General features: G+C 40.3%; 1 protein-coding gene and 1 non-coding gene across 6 annotated transcripts in view; one reads left to right on the top strand and one right to left on the bottom strand.

The window, feature by feature from the left end:
• Positions 1–22,989, top strand: part of PALLD (palladin, cytoskeletal associated protein) — a 463,427-nt gene that overhangs the window by 205,983 nt on the left and 234,455 nt on the right. For all 5 annotated transcript variants that reach the window (XM_064371018.1, XM_064371019.1, XM_064371017.1 and 2 more), the window contains 5 exons: positions 7,673–7,739; positions 9,296–9,401; positions 11,818–11,892; positions 17,438–17,579; positions 18,101–18,124. In XM_064371018.1, the coding sequence (XP_064227088.1) occupies positions 7,673–7,739; positions 9,296–9,401; positions 11,818–11,892; positions 17,438–17,579; positions 18,101–18,124 (414 nt within the window). The remainder of the gene's footprint in view (positions 1–7,672; positions 7,740–9,295; positions 9,402–11,817; positions 11,893–17,437; positions 17,580–18,100; positions 18,125–22,989) is intronic.
• On the bottom strand, positions 13,226–13,331 carry LOC135272589 (U6 spliceosomal RNA). The gene has a single exon (XR_010340610.1). It is a non-coding gene; the product is annotated as a U6 spliceosomal RNA (small nuclear RNA).

Here is a 22,989-nt window from a genome sequence, read left to right as displayed (position 1 = left end):
ACAGATGCTGAAGAGGATGCAGAGAAATAGGAATGCTTTCACACTGTTGGTGTGAGTGTGAATTAGTTAAACCATTGTGGAAGACAGTGTGGCAATTCCTTAAGGATCTAGAAATAGAAATACCATTTGACCCAGCAATCCCATTACTGGGTATATAGCCAAAGGATTATAAATCATTCTATTATAAAGACACATGCACCCATATGTTTATTGCGGCACTGTTTACAAGAGCAAAGACTTGGAACCAACCCATATGCCCATCAGTGACAGACTGGATGAAGAAAATGTGACACATATACACCATGGAATACTATGCAACCATAAAAAAGTTCATGTCCTTTGCAGGGACATGGATGAAGCTGGAAACCATCATTCTCAGCAAAGTAACCCAAGAACAGAAAACCAAACACTGCATGTTCTCACTCATAAGTGGGTGTTGAACAATGAGAACACATGGACACCTGGAGGGGAACATCACACACCGGGGCCTGTTGCGGGGTGGAGAGCTAGGGAGGGGATAGCAGTGGGTGGGGGGACTGGAAAGGGATAACATTAGGAGAAATACCTAATGTAGATGATGGGGGGATGGATGCAGCAAACCACTATGCATGTGTATACTCATATAACAAAACTGCATGTTCTGCACATGTACCCCAGAACTTAAAGTATAATAAAATAAAAAGAAAAATAAAAAGGTGGGGAAGGGAATCAGCATGATGCAGATTGGCAGGTTCTGTTTGACACAGGTTCTCAGTGCTACAAATAATCAGATAAAATGTGGGCCCGTTTGAACTGGCCCTGTGAAGCATGCTGTGATGTGAAATGTGAGATTGCTCCTGGTAATCACATAGGGTAAAGCCCTTGGTGCCAGGACCGCTGCCATGCCTCCCTAGGCATAGATTCCATTCAATGGGTTTTGAAAACTTTCGAAGAAAAGCTAAATGAGTTTAAGCACAACTTGGTCGTTCTTCATGTTATCTATTTTAAAATAACTTTTCGTGATATTTTATGACAGCTCTATGCTTTGGTTTCTTCATCTGGAGAAAATTAGACTGTGGTAAAGATTGAATGAGTTAATCCACTGGAGTGGTGCCTAGCACATGCCATAGGCCATTATTATTATTTTTAAATACGTGTTTTTTTTTTTTTTTTTTTGAGATGGAGTCTTACTCTGTCTCCTAGGTTGGAGTGCAATGGTGCAGTCTCGGCTCATTGCAACCTCTGCCTCCCGGTTCAAGAAATTCTCCTGCCTCAGCCTCCTGAGTAGCTGGGATTACAGGCACTTGCCACCACACCCAGCTATTTTTTGTATATTTAGTAGAGACAGGGTTTCACCACGTTGGCCAGGCTGGTCTTGAACACCTGACCTGGTGATCTGTCCACCTCAGCCTCCCAAAGTGCTGGGATTACAGGTGTGAGCCACCACGCCCAGCCATATTTTCATTTTTTAAAAACTAAAATGTACGGATAAAAAGAAGATATAAAAATCACGTCTAAGGCAGGCATGGTGGCAAGTGACTATAATCCCAGCACTTTGGGAGGCTGAGGCAGAAGAATCACTTAAGTCCAAGAGTTCAAGATCAGCCGGAGCAACATAGTGAGACCCTATCTCTAAAAAAAATTAAAAAATAAATAGCTAGGCATGGTGGTGTGCACCTGTAGTCCCAGCTACTTGGAAGATTGAAGTGGGAGGGTTGCTTGAGTCCAGCAGGTCAAGGCTGAAGTAGCTGGGATGGCATCACTGCACTCCAGCCTGGGTGACAGAGTAAGATCCTGTCTCAAAAAATCAAAATAAAGGCCAGGCACGGTGGCTCACACCTGTAATCCCAGCACTTCGGGAGGCTGAGACGGTCAGATCATGAAGTCAGGAGATCAAGACCATCCTGGCTAAAACGGTGAAACCCCGTCTCTACTAAAAATACAAAAAATTAGCCAGGCATGTTGGCACATGCCTGTAGTCCCAGCTACTCAGGAGGCTGAGGCAGGGGAATCGCTTGAACCCAGGAGGCAGAGGTTGCAGTGAACCGAGATCGCACCACTACACTCCAGCCTGGGCAACAGAGCGAGACTCTGTCTCAAATAAATAAATAAATAAATAGAAATAGAAAAGCATGTTTAATCCCTCTGCCTTATGACAGTCACTCTTAATATTTTTATCTTTCCGCTCTTTTTCCTACATGTGAGTACTTCTATTTTGCTATATGTATTCTTTTGAACCCTATATTTTTAAATTTAACCTATTCTGTCACAAACATCTACCCATGTCGTTAAACGTTCTTTAAAAGCATTTTAATTCCTTTGTAGTTATTCACCATTTATAAAGTTATGTGTCACTGACATTGCTTCAGTTACTCTGATCTGTGAATGATTCTTGCTGTATTGGTAATTATAACAACTTATTTAAAAGAGACGGAAAGAAGTAAGTAATAGAAATGAAAGAGTGTATTTATTCCTCAAATGTTGAAAGGCAAAATATGTGTAAAAGGATAAACCCCATGACTCAGTTCAGTAAAGTCACTTAGAGATTTAAAACTTATATATATAACATAATAGAACCATAATATGTAATACATATATATAGTAAACATATATATTATGTTTATTTTTATATGGTTATATATTTTATTTATATGTTATATGTAATATGTATTTTTTAATGATTGATATGCACCTCTGTGAAGACATCCTATTTCTTGAAGTTGAAGCTATATGATTCACATCTAGTTGACTTTTACTCAGAAATCTATTTTGTCTAGGAAGATATTAGACAAAAATAAAAACAATTACAACATAGCATTTTCATGAGTATAGGGAAATGGACATTTTGATATATTGTAATTTTATACATATCTCTGGGGAGATGTAAAAAATAATAAATATATCCAATAATATCGTAATGATAAAACGATGGTAAATCCACACAAATGAATATGAAGCAACCACTAGAAAATCATGAAGTGCCTATTTGTTTACTGACACGTAAAGGCGTTTTGCAAGTATTAATTAAGTGGGAGGAAAAGCAATAATTGAACAGCATACATAGCATTGCCTGTGTACACAGGGATAAACTTTGGAAGAATGGACTCCAATAATATCTGGGTGGTGGTATTCCAGATGATTTTTTACCTCTCATTTTTGCTTCCGTGTATTTCCTGGGTCTTTTCCCACAAAAACGTATTAAATTGGGTAGGTTTTTAAAATGAAAAGGGAGCACCTTTTAAAGTCAAAGCAAGAGATTCGTTTTTGTGACACTTCTACTGGCCAAAGCCTGAAGCCCGATCGTCAGATTGCTTCACTCTGTATGGGAGGCAGAATAGAAGTTAAGACTGAGGAGGTGAATGTGAGGTGAACAGATGATAGTAACTCCAAGGGCTAGAACATGCAACTCCTTCATGCTGGAACCTACATCCAAAACTGAAAGTGACGGTTAATAAATACGGAGAAAGATGTGAACTTGAGACTCCGCAGTGTTTTTTTTTCCCTTTTTCCCTGACCAGCAGGTGCAAAGCAGATGACTAAAGGGGGAAGAGAGTGGGAGAGGGAGGGAGAATGGCCCGAGGGGAAGGCAGGGAACTGGCTGGCACAGAGGGGAAGATTTGATCCACCCCGTCTGCCAGAGCTGCTTTGAAACCTGAGACACAAGGTGACTTTGAGATTTCACAAGGGTTGGACAGGTGTGCAAAAGCTAGCAAATGTCTGCTTATTGGGGGGCACCCATTTTTTTGGCGCCTTCTTCCTTTGGAAATCAGCTGGAAAAAAGTAGCAAGAATGGCTTTCTAAAGAGAGGTCATCAGAAGGGATTTTTTTTTTTTTAATGATTTAAACATTTGGAATCAGGTGATAAGTGGCTATTTCCTCTCCCCCGTTTTTGGCTACCTCGAGAGTGTCTCTGATAAGTTCCATATGATTTTCGCCACCCTCCCCTTCTCCTAAATGCTTTTATGATTCCAATAAAATGGTCTCTTGGGTCACCCCGACCTTCTGATCGCCTTCTCTGGTTTTTCCTCAGTGTTTCTCAGCTCCCCACGCCTCCTCATCAAGGGAAAACTTTCTCCTTGTCCAGAACTTGTGTTTGCTGGTCTGTCGTTTGCCCTGTTTGTGTCCCTACAGTCCCGCCAGTGAATCCTGCACACTGACTTTTCCCAGTCCCCTGTGACCAGGTTCAAACCAGTCAGCCCAGCGCCAGGTCCTGCCTGAGCTTCTAGATTTGCCTCCCGCTGCCGCCCCCAGCCTGCTGCTCTTCTCTCCTTGCCCGAGCTGCGCCTCGTCCCAGACAAGCTTCACCATCTCCCAGCTCTCTTTCTTCATTCCAGGAGAAGCCTGGAAGGCACCTGTGAGCCAGGCACAAGGCTGGGCACTCAGGCCGTGTGGTGTAGGGGAAGGACACGAGGCTCAGCCACAGGAGTGCTTTGCCCGTCACCACCGCTTTCTAGTTACGTGACCTTCTGCCAAGTACTTCACCTCTTGGTTCCTTGGTTTCCCTTTGGACATAACTCATTTTGTAGTGAGGTTCAATATGAGGATGATTAAATGAGGTGAAGTGCCCAGCAGACACCAGGCACCCAGTACTTATTCAAAAATTGGTGATTCCCTTCCTAACCCAGTGTCAGTCCTCAGGGAACCAGTCATTTTCCAGCAGGTGTGATATTCGATGTGACGTGAGTGCTGTCAGCAAGAACGCTGAGAGTTCAGAGCAAGAGCACAGAACAGTGCCGGGGCTGCCTGGAGAAGATAGTGAATCAAGAAAAGGCTGGAGGGGCGTTTCCTAGGGAGTGAACACTACGACTGCAGGTCCAGGCGAGGAAAACAAGCAAGGAGAGAGCCCCTACCTCCTCTGGTCTTGGGGGAGACTTCCTTGCCACCATCCTTAAAATTGCAACTCCCCAGGAAGCCCCATCACCGCCCGTGCCCCTCCCCTGTGCCATGATTTTCCTGCTTCACTCACCACTGTATCATGTGCTTATTTCTCTTCTGTGTCCTCACAAGGGCAGGGGTGTGTGTGGGGGGTGGGGGGTACGTGATGGGTATGGGTGTGGGTATAGTGTGTGGGGGTGTGTGTGCGTGTGGTGTATGTGCGTGTGTGGGTGTGGTGTGGTATTGAGTGTGGTGGGGTATAGATGGGTGTGGTGTGTGTGGTGGGGTATGGGTGTGGTGTGTGTGGTTTGTGTGTGTGTGCAAGTTGTGTGGTGGGGTATGGATGTGGTGGGGTATGTGGGAGGTGTAGGGTGTGTGGTATGTGTGTATGTGGTGGGGTGAGTATGGATGTGGTGTGGTGTGTGTGTTTGTGTGGTGGGATATGTATGGGTATGGTGTAGAGTATATGTGGTGGGGTATAAGCGTGGTGTGTGTGGGTTGTGTGTGTGCATGTGTGTGGTGGGGTGAGTTTGGGTGTGGTGTGGGGTGTGTGTGGTGGAGTGAGTGGGTGTGGTGTGTGTGTGGTGGGGTGAGTATGGGTGTGTTGTGTCTGTGTGGTGTGTGGTGGGGTGTGGGGGAGTGTGTGGTGTGTGTGCGGTGGGGTGAGTATGGGTGTGGTGTTTGTTGTGTGTGGTGAGGTGTGGGGGAGTGTGTGGTGTGTGTGTGGTGGGGTAAGTATGGGTGTGGTGTCTGATGTGTGGTATGGTGTGGGGGTATGTGTGTGGTGGAGTGAGTATGGGTGTGGTGTGTGTGTGTGATGTATGGTGGGGTGTGGGGGAGTGTGTGGTGCCTGTGTGGTGGGGTGAGCATGGGTGTGGTGTGTGTGGTGTGTGGTGAGGTGTGGGGGAGTGTGTGGTGTGTGTGTGTGTGGTGGGGTGAGTATGGGTGTGGGGTGTATGGTGTGTGGTGGGGTGTGGGGGGAGTGTGTGGTGTGTGTGTGTGGTTGGGTGAGTATGGGTGTGGGGTGTGTGTGTGGGGTGTGTGTGTGTGGTGTGTGGTGGAGTGTGGGGGAGTGTGGTGTGTGTGGTGGAGTGAGTATGGGTGTGGTGTGTGGTGGGGTGTGGGGGAGTGTGATGTGTGTGTGTGTGTATCTTCTTCACTGCATATCCCTTACTTACCTATGGAGTGCACACATTAGGTGTGTGAGAGAATTCAACTGTGAATTAGGGTTACATGACTTGAAGTCCAAGAAGTTCTGGCAAATAGAGCTAGAAAATGAAGTTGGAAATTATGAGAGTCATTAAATGACAAATTTGGGGATTTTTAATATACTGAGTAGAGACTCTAATCATCTCATTTTTTAACAGGGAAAGCATGCTCTAGGAAAATCAGCCCGACATAGGAAGGGCAAAGATGAATTTGAGAAGGAGGAGATGGGAAGATAAGAATGCATTGTGGTAGTCCAGGAACCAAGTGAAGAAACCCTGCACTGGATGCTAGATACAGAAATAAATAGGAAGGGACAGCAGACGTTCCAGCAGAGTTACCTAAACATGACTGTTTTCAACGTCAATAAAAGACTGGAAAACATTTCACAGTAGAGTCACTGGAAGAATACTAAGCAGCTATCCAAGAGAATGGAGTGAATGGACATATTCTAAATCTGCTGATAGGCAAAAATAGCCAAATGCAAAATGTGCATGACATGTGAATCCATTTGTATAAATAGGTACATAAATGTAAATATGTTGATGATATGCTGTATTAAACTTATCTGGGCCGTGTGCGGTGACTCATACCTGTAGTCCCAGCACTTTGGGAGGCCAAGGTGGGCGGATCAGTTGAGGTTAGGAGTTAGAGACCAGCCTGGCCAACATGGTAAAACCCCATCTCTACCAAAAAAAAAAAAAATACAAAAATTAGCAGGGCATGGTGGCACATGCCTGTAATCTTAGCTACTCAGGAGGCTGAGGCAGGAGAATTGCTTGAACCCAGGAGGCGGAGGTTGCAGTGAGCCAAGATTGTGCCACTGCACTCCAGCCTGGTGACAGAGCAAGATTCCATCTCAAAAGAAAAAAAAAGAAAACTTACCTGGAACAATACACACCCAGACATAATATGGTATTTAGGAATGGCATTTAGGAAGGTACCACTTATCTTTGAACCCTTGCAGTTTTTTAAGTCTGTCACCTAAAATCTCTTGACATGAAATATGTAAACATCAAAATCTGACTGCAGTTTACCTTTTGAGTAAATAATCTGGTAAGTCCATCCTTTATTCAAGAACAGTAATAATGCAAGTGAATCTGGGAAGCCATGATCCAAAATCAAAGGCCCTCTTATTCAAGAACAGAACCACCATCATACTCAATTGTACCCAAGAGCCAGAAAGCATCTTATGATTAATGAGTAATAAAGACATTTTCAGTCCTTACCCTGCAATCCCTGTAGAAGGTTACAGTTTAAAAGCATGGGTGTTCTTCACACAGACACACACACACCTTTATTTCATAACTTGTAGCCATTTAAAAGTACAGTTGTGATGACCACAGTGATAACAATGAAACTAATAATAAATCTGCCATTAAAATTATATTGTTTTGAAGAAATATATATGTAGTAGTACTTTTTAAATATAAGTTTCTGAAGAAACAGTACAAATAAAAAAATGGTCTGAGCCTGAATCACTCTATTTTATTGTGTGTTTAGGTCAAAAAGACTTTGTATTTTATTTTACTTAAGGGGAATATAATTCTTTGCAATTATTATAGATAACACTGACATCTTAACTTTACTATTATCTTGAATGCTTTCCTAGGTGCCAGTTCAACAGATTCCGACAGTGAAAGTTTAGCTTTCAAATCAAAAGCTGGAGCTATGCCACAGTAAGTGCCTACAATTCCATCAATTATCTAGAAACAACGGCAACAGAATGGTTGGGTAGGAAACTATTCTTGCTGTGCTTTGAAGAAAAAAGTCAACTGATGTTAATCAGAGATCAAATACTGAAGTTGGAACACAGTTTTTTTTGTTTTTTTTTTTTTTTTTGAGACAGGGTCTCTCTCTGTCACCCAAGTTAAGGTACGGTGGTACGACATGGTTCACTGAAGCCTTGACCTCCCAGGCTCAAGTGGTCCCCCAACCTTAGCCTCCCAAGTAGCTAGTATTACAGGCATGCACCACCACACCTGGCTAATCTTTTTTTTATTTTTTATTTTTTGGTAGAGATGGGGTCTCACTGTGTTGTCCAGGCTTGTCCGAAACTCTTGGACTCAAGCGATCCTCCTGCCTCAGCCTCCCAAAGTGTTGGGAGAGATTATAGGCATGAGCCACCATGCCCAGCCCGAACCCAATTTTTAACTTGTAAATTTGAATTTTGAAGTCTGCATTTTATCATTGATAGGCCAGAATTTTACCATATACAATGTTAGCTTCAAAGACAGCCATCTAACTTATAAATGTATGGAAAGAGAAGTCACATTAAGAGAAAATCAGTTAAATCATTACTAAACTGTGAGGGCCAATTTATTTACGCATGTTGGAAAATATCTAATTAGGCCAGAAGTAGGTTTTCATTTGAATACAATCTATTTCTATTTAGAGCTTGTACCTGAAATTCACAAAAGTTCTTATTCCTACAAAGACCTACCAATTATTTAAAATGTTAATATCTTAATTAGTTTACAAAAATAAATCTACCAGAAATTTGTGTTATAGAAAAGTCCATAAATACTGAGTCTGTTCTAATAAATTTATTTTATCTGATAGTATGTACATAAAAATTATATGCATTTAGCATCAAATAATCAGTGATGCTAAAGGGACCTTATAAGATTATTTTACCACCCCTGATTTTTGATGAGGAGCTCAAGTTTAGTGAAGTTACATGGCTTGCTTCAGATTTCACAGCCAGCTACTTGGCAAAGCTGGGCCTAGAAACCAACTCTTATCTTCTCTGAATACCTTACTAACTTACATGCACTAAGAAAACACAAAAATTCCAAGATTCCGACAACAAAATTAGAAACCAGAACAAAGAACAGCTGCTAGACTTAAAATAGACTAACAAAACTTTGAGTTAAATATAGGACCCTAACCCTAAACATTTCAAATATCTGCTTATTAATAAAGATAGGATTTTTTCCAAATATTTTCTTAGGATTTTCAAGTTTAATACTTTAGCATCTTCAACAGTGTCTCAGTTACATCTAGTCACTTTTCTTTTACTCATGTACTTGTTTTGCTAAATATCTATAAGGCATATGCATATACTGACCACAGCTATTCTAGCTGTAGATTAAGCATTCCCATTGTGGAAGCAATTACAGTTGAAGTGGATTGAGTATACAAAAAGACACCCAGCTTTTCTGTTGAAATGTTTCAAAGAATTATCTCTACTAAAAAAAAAAATCTGACTAAGCACTCACCTTCTATTTTCCAGAGCTCAAAAGAAAACAACTTCTGTTTCCTTGACAATAGGATCATCATCTCCAAAGACAGGGGTGACCACGGCTGTGATTCAACCATTATCTGTCCCTGTGCAGCAGGTAAGTGTGCCTTGAGCCAGGGCCCATAAGGAGTCCAACTCGTCAGCACACTTGTGGATTTGAAGAATATGACTTTGATTCTAACTAGTATACTCCCTTGAAATATTTTCTAAGTGGACACAAAATTGGGAGCAGAGAAAATTGTAGGTAATGTTTCTTCTTTCAGTTCACTAAAAGTAACATTTAACTAAAGCCACATCACTGATTAGTCAACAATTTGCCTTTCCATTGGGAACTTCTTTCTCTAACAGCTAATAATCTGATAAAATGGCATCTGTTTTAGCTGTAACGATTTGATTATTCCCTCACATGTGTATGCTCTTTTATTTAGCCAGATTCATTAGCTCATTTAAAACAAATTAAAAGACAAGAAAAGTCTGCCTACCAACAAAAAGCTTTCCCACTCCTAAAAGCTAAACAAATAAGAAAAACAACTCAGATTCCTTGACTTCACCATGCTTTTTGATCTTGCTTTTATTTTATTGTAAGACTGCTATAGCCATGAAAGAACAATAATGTAAACTACTGGAAAGTAATTGTAATGAGTTTACTCTGCAAACACAAACAACATGAATTAAAAAAAAAAAGTATAAAACCATTGTATCTGGATGTCTCTAAATCATGATTTAATGAATATGTTCAAAGACAGCACTCACAGAAAGGTTTTTCCCCACAGTCTTGAAATGTGAATTTGTTCCAGTCATGAGTATGTCAGATGAGTATCACCATGTCCTCCCTCAGCCTTTATTACCTACTGAGTGTTCAGGGGTGTTTTAGTCATTATAGAGGCTAATACATATTCTCTATATGTGGAAAATGCAAACAGTAGAGAGAAGACATTTGGGTCCATAAACCTTGAATCAACCAGTATCAGTTACTCAGAGATGGCATATATAATACATATTTCCTTTAAACCCCTTAACCAGAGTGGAATTTATAGAAATATTTAATTAAATCCATGGGCATTTTTTGATGTTTAAATATTGATAAATATTTGTTGAGTGCTTAGTACTATGCTAGGCATTTCATGGCAGGAGAACAAAATGTCACCCACCCTATCCCCAGTTTATAAACTAGCCTGAGAAGGAGGAAAGTTACACGTGAAACACTTGTTGAATGCGACAGAATAGATTTAGGTGTAAGACAGAAGTGTGGGATATCGAAAGATACACACATCTACTTATGTCAATACCATAGTAATGTAAAGAGTGCATTTTTAAGTGGATTAAATTCTACAAAGACATGGAATAGAAGGTAATTTACCACGTTTATAGTTGGGAGAATGAAGCACCCAGAGAAACTCCATCACTTTATTATTGCAGGCAGTGTGATGTCAAGTAATGCCCTGGAACCAGACTGCCTGGGTTCAAATCCCAGTTACACCCACTTCCTAACAGAGGGACCTTAAACAAATGATGTGACCCTTCTGTGCCTAGTTTCTTCATCTGTAAAATGAAGATGTTAACACCGTGTATCTCATAGGTTTGTCCTGAAGATCCAGTGAGTTAATCTTTATATGACACTTGGAACAGTCCCTGGCATAGAGTAAATATTAATACTATAAGAGTGTTCACATATCCTGGGGACATAAAAAGACAGTGAAAAGTGAAACCCAGACCTCTTGAATCACAGGCCAGTAAAGTCTTCCAGGGGTGATGAATAAGCTCTATTACCATCCTAGCATCTCTACTGCTCTACCAAAGTTCTTCATGATGTCCTGTGGCATATTTAGATACACGATACCAGATCACCATCATCTTGGGTTAAGAAACTAACAACCACTTATATAAGTGAATAAATCCAGATTATTTAAAAATAAGGGAAAGTACACGAAGAAATATTTTCCATTCACTACTCTGAGATCCTTATATTTCTCCAGAGATCAATGCTATTCAATAGGTATTTTAGCACCTGTGATTTTTGCACATCAATAAAAAAAATTTCTTTTCTCTCCTTTCCCATAATCCCCATATCAAAAAAGAGTACAAGCTAAATAAGATAGGTAGATGTTTGATAATTTACCCTCCACTGCCAATAGCCAATGCCTTTTATGCAATGAATCCAAACTGTATTTAAAAATAAAATACAGTGTCTATAAGAACTTTTAAAAAGACCCGTGTGGAAGTCCCACACACAGAAACCCATTTGGTAATAGCATTTAAAAGCTTGTGGATCCCCCAGGGACCCAGGGAACTTTTACCATGAATATTCTTTTGAACAGAGAAGAGTAACAGATGTGAAATGAGGAAGTTGAACAATGTCCTGTAAGAGTAGACGAGCAAAATGATGTATAGCGATACTCTCATTCACTCGTTTCATTCAAGTGGGGCGGTCCCCGTAATGAAAGGTTTCTTCAGCCCATCTTTTCAGCAATTTATATACTTAGAATTTGATCCATGTGTCTCTGCTTTTGCAGGTTCACAGTCCGACTTCATATCTCTGCCGACCTGATGGAACCACCACTCCCTACTTTCCTCCTGTTTTCACAAAGGTCTGACATCTGGAAGTCTCATTCTCTGTGTTTGCTTTGGTCCTTAAATTTCATTTACATGTGACTTCGTGTAGCAATCTTTAAAAATGAAAATGAGCAGATTAGTAGGCTGATTATCATGGTTACCTTTGGGACTAAAATAGATATTTGTCGGACGACTGCTGTGTGACTATAATCTTGTTGTGGGTTCTGAGAGGTGTGAGCAGGAACCCGATAGAGCATAAAATCTAGTGGGAAAGCCAAGACAGAAAAATAAAACAAAAAAACACTGCTGTTTTGGAAATTGCTTGGGAGAGCTAGCAAGTTTTACAGTAATTCAGAAAAACTGACTAATTTTCCATTTGTCTTGAGTTGGCGATTTGCATTGCCAGGCTGAATGACATCCATTTCATTGGTCAATCTCTCAAGTCAGAAATGGTTCCATATAGCATTTCTCCTCTTTCTTTTTCCTTCCTTTTTTTTTTTAAGAGAAAATTATAAAGCCTTATTAAGAGATTTTTTTTTTTTGAGACAGTGTCTCACTCTTTCAGGCTGAAGTGCAGTGGCACTATCTTGGCTCACTGCAGCCTCTACCTCCCGGGTTCAAGCAATCCTCCTGCCTCAGCCTCCCCAGTAGCTGGGATTGATTTTAGGCGCCCTTCAACCATGCCCAGCTAATATTTTGTATTTTAGTAGAGACGGTGTTTCCCCATATTGGCCAGGCTGGTCTCGAACTCCTGACCTCAGATGATCTGCCTGCCTTGGCCTCCCAAAGTGCTGGGATTACAGGTGTGAGCCACCATGCCCAGCCATTAAAAGACATTTTTAAAGGCCCAAATAAATGAAGAGACATGCCATGCTTGTAGACTGACAGACTGGAAAGTCATGACTCCCTGATTAATCTGTATTTAAGTCTAGCTAAAATTCCAACAGGTTTCTGGTTTTTTTGTTGTTCTTTTTGTTTTTGTTTTTTCACTTTAAGTTCTGGGGTACATGTGTAGAACGTGCATGTTGCTACATAGATATACACGTGCCATGGTGGTTTGCTGCACCTATCAACCTGTCATCTAGGTTTTAAGCCCAGCATGCATTAGGTATTTCTCCTAATACTCTCCCTCCCCTTGCCCCCACCCCCAATAGGCCCCAGTGTGTGATGTTCCCCTCCCTGTGTCCATGTGTTCTCATTGTTCAGCTCCCACGTATAAGTGAGAACATGCAGTGTTTGGTTTTCTGTTCTTGTGTCAGTTTGCTGAGAATGATGGTTTCTAGCTTCATCCATGTCCCTGTGCGGAAAACATGAACACATCCTTTTTTGTGGCTACATAGTATTCCATGATGTATATGTGCCACATTTAAAAATATGGAACACTTGAATTTGTGTGTCATCCTTGCACAGAGGCCATGCTAATCTTCTCCGTATCATTCCAATTTTAGTACATATGTGCTGCTAAAGCAAGCACAGGTTCCTAGTTTTTAATTGTTTGTTTGATATAGAATTTAGCAACCTGATTCAAAATTGTGTGGAGGGAAAAAATGGCTAAGAATAGCCAGGGTACACCTGAGGAAGGAAAATAACATAATGTTAGGAAGGAGTGGGGTTTGTTCTATAAGATAGCAAGACATTGTAAAGGTATAGTAATTAGGACAGTATCGTACTGGTACAAGGCTAGAGAAATTGATGCATACCCAGAATAGATCCCACAAAAATACTAAATATCTAAAGAAACTTGCAGATAGCTGGAGAAAAAGTGAATTCTTCAGCACAGGTGAGAATGTATCCAGTTAAACTCCTACCTATGCTTTTCACAACAATCATTTCCAGTAAACTAAAGACAAATGTGAAAGCAAACCTATAAAACTTTTGTGAGGCAGTAAAGAAAAACATTTGTGTAATCTCCATATAGGCAGTAAAGAAAAACATTTGTGTTTTTCTCCATAAAGAAAAACATTTGTGAAGGGATTTTTTTTCCCTTCAGCCAGCTGAATCCAAGCTGTATAAAAGATCTTCTCATAAGCAGTTAATAGTATTTTCAGTCGGGTGCAGGCAACAGGTGATAACAGCTTGAAAACTACCCTCCTAGGTAGACTGCTAAGAAAGAAGTTGTGTGGTGGGGTGCCTCACGCCTGTGATCCCAGCACTTTGGGAGGCCGAGGCAGGCAGATCACGAGGTTAGGAGATTGAGACCATCCTGGCTAACACAGTGAAACCCCATCTCTACTAAAAATACAAAAATTAGGTAGGCATGGTGGCACGTGCCTGTAGTCCCCACTACTCTGGAGGCTGAGGCAGGAGAATTACTTGAACTTGGGAGGTGGAAGTTGCAGTGAGCTGAGATTGCACCACTGCACTCCAGCCTGGGTGACAGAGTGAGACTCCGTTTCAAAAGAAAAAAAAGAAAGAAGTTGTGTGAAACCCTACCAAAAACTAAGTCAATAGGATAACCAGTGAAGTCTTCCTTTGATTTTTAGAACAGAAAATGTTTACAGAGGGTGGACACTCCACGTTTAGAATGTAGTTTAAGAGTTTTGCACAAGCAGTTTCTCAAGGTCATCACCAGAAAGGGTGTGCTGCCCAATGTATTGGTAACCAAAATTTGGGGGTGCCAGGGCCCAACACACCTCTTGGTTTAAACAAAGTCCATACTGGTGGCCCATGAGAAGGAAAAGAGGATGTGAAGTTTTGCTTTCTTTCATGACTGGGCTTTCCCACATGGGTCTGGCTTGTGTAGATGTTATGGAATTCCTCCTGGGCACCAAGAGGAACTCTCAAATACTAAATACAAAATCCTGTTTCCTCCATCGCAATCCTGCTCCTGCAACATAGACATTCTATTAGTGGTCTTTCCCCCTTCCCTGGAAGAAAACCATGAAGCATTCTTTGTGCTAACAGTACAGCTTTAAAGAGAAGTAAAACAAAACTCTATTTTTTATATAGGTTGATTTTTAAGAACTCTCAGACTGTCGATTCACCGGAAGCTCAGCCACTTGTCCAGCCCTCTACTTTCTGTGCCTGGACCAGGGAACATCTCTCTTCTGTAGGGCTGTTCCCTTCCTTGCTGCATCTGCTTTTCCAAACTTTCTCACTTTATGCAGCTTCTGTCTCTGATTTGCAGGGTCCTTCTTAGGCCTGGGCTCTCATTTTGGAGGGGTAAGTTTAGAAAATAATCCTGCTGATCTCCTCTGGAACTCAAGCTAGCCTTGACTCTGTCACCCATCACACCTTCGTTGGGCCTTCTCTTAGGCATGAAGGTGACAGTGAGTGGCAGGTGGGCTGGCTTTGACAATCCAAGCATTGCCTCTGTCTGTTTCCTCATGCTGCTCCGGAAAAGATTCCTGGGTCTCACAGCTGAGAGGCAGAGCCAGTGCTTCTGCCTGCAGGTCACCTGGCAGATTGATGGGTTGTGGACCACAGGACTCTGGGTAGTATAGACATACATGTGACATTTCTTCCCAAATAGACCCCTCCAAGGAATCACAATGTCAAGTGGACTTGATGTGTGGCAAGAGGGGCCTTTATATGGACCCTGAAACCCCCAGGGCCCCCAGATCCCACATGAAGTAGATGATCCAGGTTGCAAGGTGCACCTCCTGCAAAGGTTGACTTTTCATCTCCTCTGGGGCTCCTTGCTGTGTGCCCGAAGGTTCTCCTAATGGTTTACTATGTTTAGCCATGGCTTTTGCCAAGATAAAAATGTTAGCTCCAGGAGGATCCAAATGGTAATCCTGGAATAACTGTGGAGCTTTGACTGCTTAAGTTGCTTCCTAGATACCCATTTCCTACATCTCTGACTTTTTTACATTGAAAAAAAAATGCATAATCTTAGGAATAAATCAAAATCTCTTTTGGTGCCTCAAAGCTGAATCATAAAAAATATTTTGATGCCATTTGTAGTCTGAACGGCTTCCTAGACAAGACTAGAGACATTTAATAAGTTAATCCATAGAAGCTGGCCCTCATAAGTGACATTTACCCTGTTTGATCTAATAACTTAGCTCTTCTATGAACCCAGTCACAAAGGAAGAAAAATTTGATTTAAAACCAGAGATTTTCTTCATTTAAAAATAAGAAAGAAGAATCCAATCAGAAATACTTGATCATCTAAACCTTTTTACTTAAAGACGGTCTAGTTAACTACCAAAATTTTTATCAAATGTCTTTTCAGACTTCACATTAGACTTTCATAGTTCTTCTGCCAACATCGTAGGCCTTAGAATTTCCTTGGGGTTTTAGCACACTTACTGCAGGCCATTGGCTACAGATTTGTTTTTTAATTTAAACACACATGCACACAAACAACAAAACAAAAAACCCCACACCTCCTAAGGTGAATTTGTTTGCTTTTGGTCTATATGTGGGTAAATTACTTTATCATGTTTGAGTTATTTTAAGAGTCCTACACTCTACATTAGATCCAATATTCTTTTTTTTTTTTTTTTTTTTTTTTTTTGTGACGGAGTCTTGCTTTGTCACCCAGGCTGGAATGCAGTGGCACAATCTCGGCTCACTGCAACCTCCGCCTCCCGGGTTCAAGCAATTCTCCTGCCTCAGCCTCCTGAGTAGCTGGGATTACAGGCTTGTGCAACCACGCCTAGCTAATTTTTGTATTTTTAGTAGAGGGGGGTTTCGCCTTGTTGGTCAGGCTGATCTTGAACTCCTGAGCTCAGGTGATCCACCGCCTCAGCCTCCCAAAGAGCTGGGATTACAGGAGTAAACCCCCACACCTGGCCTAAATCCAATATTCTATAGTCAGAAGTTTAAATAGTAAAAAAGTTTAAAAGGCCCCATTGCCAGTTAATTCTGGAGAATGATGGTAGAGAGAAGATATATGTGAGGGAAATATTAATGTCCTGATATTTAAGAACAAGTATAAAAGCTTTACCTCTTTGTATCTATAAAGCCCAATTAATTTCTAATCTGTTGGATTGTAAAGATTTATTGGTCTGGAGTTGGAGTGTGGTCAGGGACAACAAAGGCAGGAGCAAGGAAGGAGGAAATGAAGGTCAATAAGGAAAAAGTGCAGCATGTTTCATTACTCAGAATCTCAAAATGAGAAAATATAGAAACCCTTTGCTTAATAAACTCGACACAGGAAACTAGTCGGGCAGAGGGGGTACATGAAAAGGCTGGGGGATGTGACAACAAATGCATGTCTTTTGTCTCTAATTGTCTGGTTTTCATAAGAATCTACATTTATTTAGAGTGTGATTGTTTTAAGAAATTCTCATTCCACCCAATTCCTCTTAAATGTAAATAAAGTTAACAGTGTTTACTGTCGAATTCCATAAATGCAGAATGGTCAATGCAAATTTGCAGACAGGCCAGAAAGTTCTACAGGACTCATGGTAAACTTGACTCACTTTATGACTTGGAGAGAGTGAAAAGCTGATAATCAGTGGGTTCAAAGGTGTTTATCCTTACCTGAGTTCATGCTAATTATTTTATGATGCAAGCTTTGCATTTTGTTTTTGTATCTGTTTTGTCTAAGCTTTGGAATTTTTATTATGTGTGGTAAATTGCTTAAAAATGCACCAAAGTCTCATGGGGTACGTTTTCCTTGGATTTCAGGAACTGCAAAACACAGCTGTGGCCGAAGGCCAGGTGGTGGTTCTGGAGTGCCGGGTCCGAGGGGCACCCCCTCTGCAGGTCCAGTGGTTTCGGCAAGGGAGTGAAATCCAAGACTCCCCAGATTTCCGAATTCTACAGAAAAGTAAGGAGAAATGCCCATGTCACCAAATCTGACCATTGTATTCTCTCCAGCTTCAAGAAAACCAAGAAGGGCTAAATCATTGAGATGAATTGATCTCGATTTTCAAAGAGTGGTGAGATCAGATCATCTACAGTATGTTGAGATCCAGTATAGAAACTGTGACCCCCTTGAAACTCTCATGAAAGTTATATATTCAATCTTCTCAAAAAATGCATATATAAATTTGTACTCAAATATGCATGAATAATTGTAGGAGATTCACAAGGCTCCTAGAGCCCATTTGTGAACTGCAGTTGGAAAAACTTCCTAGTGTAAGTTCATACAGGAATTTGAGTTTCTATATTTATAGAAATATAAATTGATCTACTGTCACTTTAACTGTATCTTTTGTATGATGGAGTTTGTAACATTTCTTCAGACATGTCCTAGACAAGGTAATGTAAAGGAACAAGTAGGGTTTTTGTTAATGGAACCCAATTCTAATACTTTGTTTTCATTTATTTTTTTCATGTGGCAAACAGAACCTAGATCTACAGCTGAACCTGGTAAGAATATTTTTAGGTTTTATTTTTTGTTGTTGTTGTTGAGGGGAGTGGATAATGTATCTTTTGGGTCTCAATAGTTCTTTGTTTCTATCTTAAAGCCATAAGCTGAACAATGTTTTTGTAGTTCCCTGGAAATGTGAGACCCCCTAAAAGACAATCTCTTCTTTATCATGGAGTCTGTACACTGCATTTTACATCAACGTCTTTATTAGTAAAACATTAAGTTCCATTCAGACAAGAAGGTCAAGCTCAGTGACTTCAGGCTTTTTAAAGTACAGTCTTACAGGCTCAGAAAGCAAACTAAGCTGATGATGAAAAAACATCCTCCTAAAACTCCAGTAGAGGAGGACAATCTACTGCATGTTTGTACTGATCAGAACCCACTAACAGCTTAGAAATGTGTCTCAGATGAAAGCAGCTCAAAGAGGTAAGCAAAATAGACCCTACCCCACATTTCTCATTTATGTGCCCTGAGCCATAAACTTTTACTATTCCACAAACATGAAGAAAGTCATCTTGCCCCGATCACTCTTAATTATCAGGTCGTTTGACTGGATCACAGTATTGTGTGACCCAGGAGCCTCGGGCCCAGCTGTTCCCTGCCTCAGACTTCTTACATATTTATGGCTCCCTGTAGGCTGAACTGGTGTTTGTAAAGGAAACAAATTTTTGTCTAGGTATTTCATCGTATGTCCTCCGCAAGACTATTTTCTTTCGTATTTTTCCCATCAGCAGAGTTGCAGTTTAAGGGTAAAAAAACAAGTCATTTTCCTGTTTCTCCTGTTTGTGCCTCTGCTTCAGTGTCAACGGCTCTTGCCACATGTCTTAGGAGCTGTAACCTTGCTCTGACCCTTCTTGGGGGAACTGGAAAGTTCTCCGTAGGCCACTGCAGGTCAGATTACTGTAGTCAGTCCCTGAACCTCTCACGTCATACTGGATCTTTAAAAGCAGAGTTCCACACTATTACGATCCAAAGTTTAAGGGAGGCTGAGTGCCATCCTTAGGGAACAATTGGAATTGATCTGCTGCCCTCTTGTCATGAATTACAGCTAGAGCAAGATACCCCACTTAATGTGTCAGTCACCACATCACATACTGTAGTCACTTTCCAGACTGTGGAAATACACAACTGCATATTTTGTCTGTGAAATGTCTTTAAATAAAATTGCATAATGCTAGTTCCCTGATACATGGAATTTCTGATATTAAATCTGCTGTATGAGCTAATATGGAAATCCTGTAGGGAGGATTTCCTACAGGATCTATCTTTTATCTTGTAGATAAAAGATATTTGGTTCCTACTTTTATATCTGTCTGTCTGCCTCTCTATCTATCTATAGTTAAAAGACATCTTTTGCATTTGCTATTTTAAATAACTTTAGATAGGTAGGTAGGAAGGTAGGTAGGTAGGTAGGTAGGTAGGTAGGTAGGTAGGTAGGTAGATAGATAGATAGATAGATAATATGCAGGCAGATACGAAAGTAGGAACCAAATCTCTTTTATCTACAAGAAATAGCTTATGTGAAACAAACCTATAAAGGAATTTATGTCTTTTCATGCTTTGTGTATAAATAAGACTAAAATTTTGAGCCAAAAATTGTAAAAATGTTACTACTGGCATGAGTTAAGGCAACTTTTGACATTGCATTTTGGCTTCTGAGTGAATTCTGCGACTCTCTTTTCATTGTGGTGTTTTACATTGTCATCACGCACACAGGTGATAATGATTTATCCAATGTCTCTCATAACGTAGGTTGGAAAATCACAAAGTAACCGTCATCTGTAAATTCAAAACACTGCTTAGAAACTGCACAGCTTAGTTTTCAGTATGTGTGTATTTGAAAATGGAAAACACTCAGAATATGATGGCTAAGGAGGAATACATTTGGATGAGGAGGGAGGCAGGAAACATCTACCCCAAGCCCTGCCTCCTCATCCTTTACCCTACATGCACTCCTGTTTCAGTTACGGTTTGATGTTTTGCTTTTACGATATAGTTTTGATCATGAATCATTTAATAAAATTAGTCCTAAACATCTTCATGGAATCACCTGACCTCTAGAACGTCCTGAAATGCCAATTGCTTTCTTCTAGCAAGATCATGCAGAAAAGAGCAAGATCTGGAAGGCCTTCCTTTTAAACGCCTGTCCTAGCAATGCAGAAACATTTTTCCTCTGTGTGTTCACTGAATTTTCTTATTGACATAGTTAGATCTGAAAGCATTTAAGAAAACAGACTCCTTCATTCCAACTACAATAATAGCATTTTCTGAAAAATTTTTCCTGTCAGAGAAATATTTTAAGCAAATTTGTCAATATACAAAAGAAACATTATATAGGAGCTATTAAAAACTAATAACGATGAATTCTCCTGACCTATGATGATTTCTCCACAGTTGTATTTACCATGACGCTACAAGAGTTTCTCCTTTCTCTTTTATAGCTTTAAAATGTTCTGCTTCAGGAAATCAGCAGTTAGCATGCAGCATTAAATAAAATCCATGATCATAGTTTTTACACAACAAAAAAAACCCTTAAACACATAAATGACTACTCAAATGACTAATTAAATGAGTTGTTACGAGTCAGAACTTCAGAACAAGCAAATGTGTCAGCATATTTGTGCTTAAACAATGTTTTGTTTGCCTGCCAAAACTAGTTATGATACTTTTATTAGTTCCCAAGGGTTTTCCTTACATTAACTTTGAAGTTGCTATGTCAGAGGGAAAAACAAAAAATAAATGTGACCATTTACCTTCCTTAAATGACCTGATTGAGTGTTACATCTAATGGATCTCTGAACTATCCAACTATATAGAAGTATGTAGGAACTGGCTTCCCTAATAACTGGATTTTTTTTTAGCCATTGTTAAGCGGAAGGAAGAAAAATAGACATGACTACAATACATCTGAGGCAAGAGATAAATTTTATAGGACTAGGTCAGTGATATTTTCCAAATGCTAAAACATAAATAGCCTTTGAAATTCAGGAAAACATTTAAGCATTCTGGTTTTATTACTCTCTCTTCCTACCTTCTTCCTGTCCTCTGACACAGTCATTCTTGCTCACTATCTCTCTCCCTCTCTGTCTCTTTCTCTTCCCTCACCTCCTTCATTCCCTCCCTCTCTTCCTTTCTCCATCTCACTCCCTCATTCTTTTTATTTCTCTTCTCTTCACTCTCTTCCTTATTCATGGGCAAGATGTTTTAAAGCTCCCAAAATAAAATTGAAATTTCCTAATACCTAGATATAGCCCCATTAGGACTTAGATATTTAGATAAAGAAGGCAATAGCTGGTTGTCTCCAAATGCATCTGTGCAACTGAAACAGGTTTTTCTTGTCACCACTGCGTCGTATCTGTCTGATGTGTTTTACACTCCCCTCTCTGTCTAGACAGCAGCCAGCTTGCATCACAAATCTTTGCAGACTGTTTTGTGAATTAATAGCTAGTCAGCTTACTTAAGACCAACATCCGTTTGTCATAGTACCTTCTCTGGCCTTCTTCTTTGACATTCTGACTTTGTGCTGATAGAATCCTTCAAAGACAAGTCTGGGGGTGGAGGGCACAGAAGATTCATTTAACAGCTGTTAATACTCAGTCTCTTACTCAGCTGTCTGGAAACAGCCACAAACTGTATTGAGTTACCTCTACAGCACTGTCTAATAGCATGCAAAATTAAAAACACAAAAACGCATCTTACTGGTTGTGGGATTATACATATAAAAGTATATTGCCTCCTGCTTTCAGTTTGAATTTCTGCTGACCAATGTGACCCATCCAAGATCTTGTACAGTAGAGTCTAGGCTTTGATTCTGTGATTCAGAATATAATGTAAGTTACACATAGTTAAATGTTTTAAGGTGCTGTTGTGAGAGGGCAATGATAGGGATGTTTCTTGAGATCCCAGTATATGGTATACAGTAAAAAATGCATGCTCTAGGTTAGGATGGTGGGTTGAATAAAGTAGACCATATGAAACTTATAGTTTCCGAACCCTGGATGGCCTGGGGTTCCACACCACGCTGACAGGGAGGCTGTAATATATTTGAAAATTTTTATGCAAACATATTCAAACTTGACATTTGACAGATATGACACAGTGATGGGCTTGAACTAGTTCAGAATTTCAACATTAGATCAGCTCCATTCTTTTCTATGTCATAATGTCTTTGTGAAACTGAGTTTTTGATGAGTGTGTGATAAAAAGTAAGTACCTCATGAAAATCCATGTGAAACATGAAATGAAGCTGGCTTATCCACCCTGATTCCAAGAGAGGTGGGTTAGTGCCCAGAAGGTGCGCACAGCCATTAGTAAGAAACAGTGGCTATTTAAGAATAAAATAAGAATATTTTTATTGCCATTTACCTGTATTTTTAAACACAAAGTTGTTTAGGCAGAAATACTTATTAAGTTCTTTGGAAATAACTACATAATAAACATAACTATTAGTTACATCTTTGGCTTAGGAGCACCATTTAAAAAGTATTGAGATACTTAGAGTCCCATGAACCAAGAAAGTTTGGTTTACTCTCTAGAGCATGAGTGTCCAATCTTTTGGCTTCCCAGGGCCACACTGGAAGAAGAAGAACTGGCTTGAGTCACATATAAAATACGCTAACACTAATGATAGCTGATGAGCTTAAAAAAAATCTCGGCCAGGCACGGTGGCTCACGCCTATAATCCCAGCACTTTGGGAGGCCGAGGCGGGTGGATCACGAGGTCAAGAGATCGAGACCATCCTGGTCAACATGGTGAAACCCCATCTCCACTAAAAATACAAAAATTAGCTGGGCATGGTGGCGCATGCTTGTAGTCCCAGCTACTCAGGAGGCTGAGGCAGGAGAATTGCTTGAACCGAGGAGG

The sequence above is a fragment of the Aotus nancymaae genome, unplaced genomic scaffold (assembly GCF_030222135.1).
Source record: "Aotus nancymaae isolate 86718 unplaced genomic scaffold, 86718_ANA_hifiasm-v0.15.2.pri h1tg000115l, whole genome shotgun sequence".
Taxonomy (NCBI): Eukaryota; Metazoa; Chordata; class Mammalia; order Primates; family Aotidae; genus Aotus; species Aotus nancymaae.
Note: the sequence above shows the minus strand (reverse complement) of the source record. Positions and strands in the feature narration are given on the sequence as shown.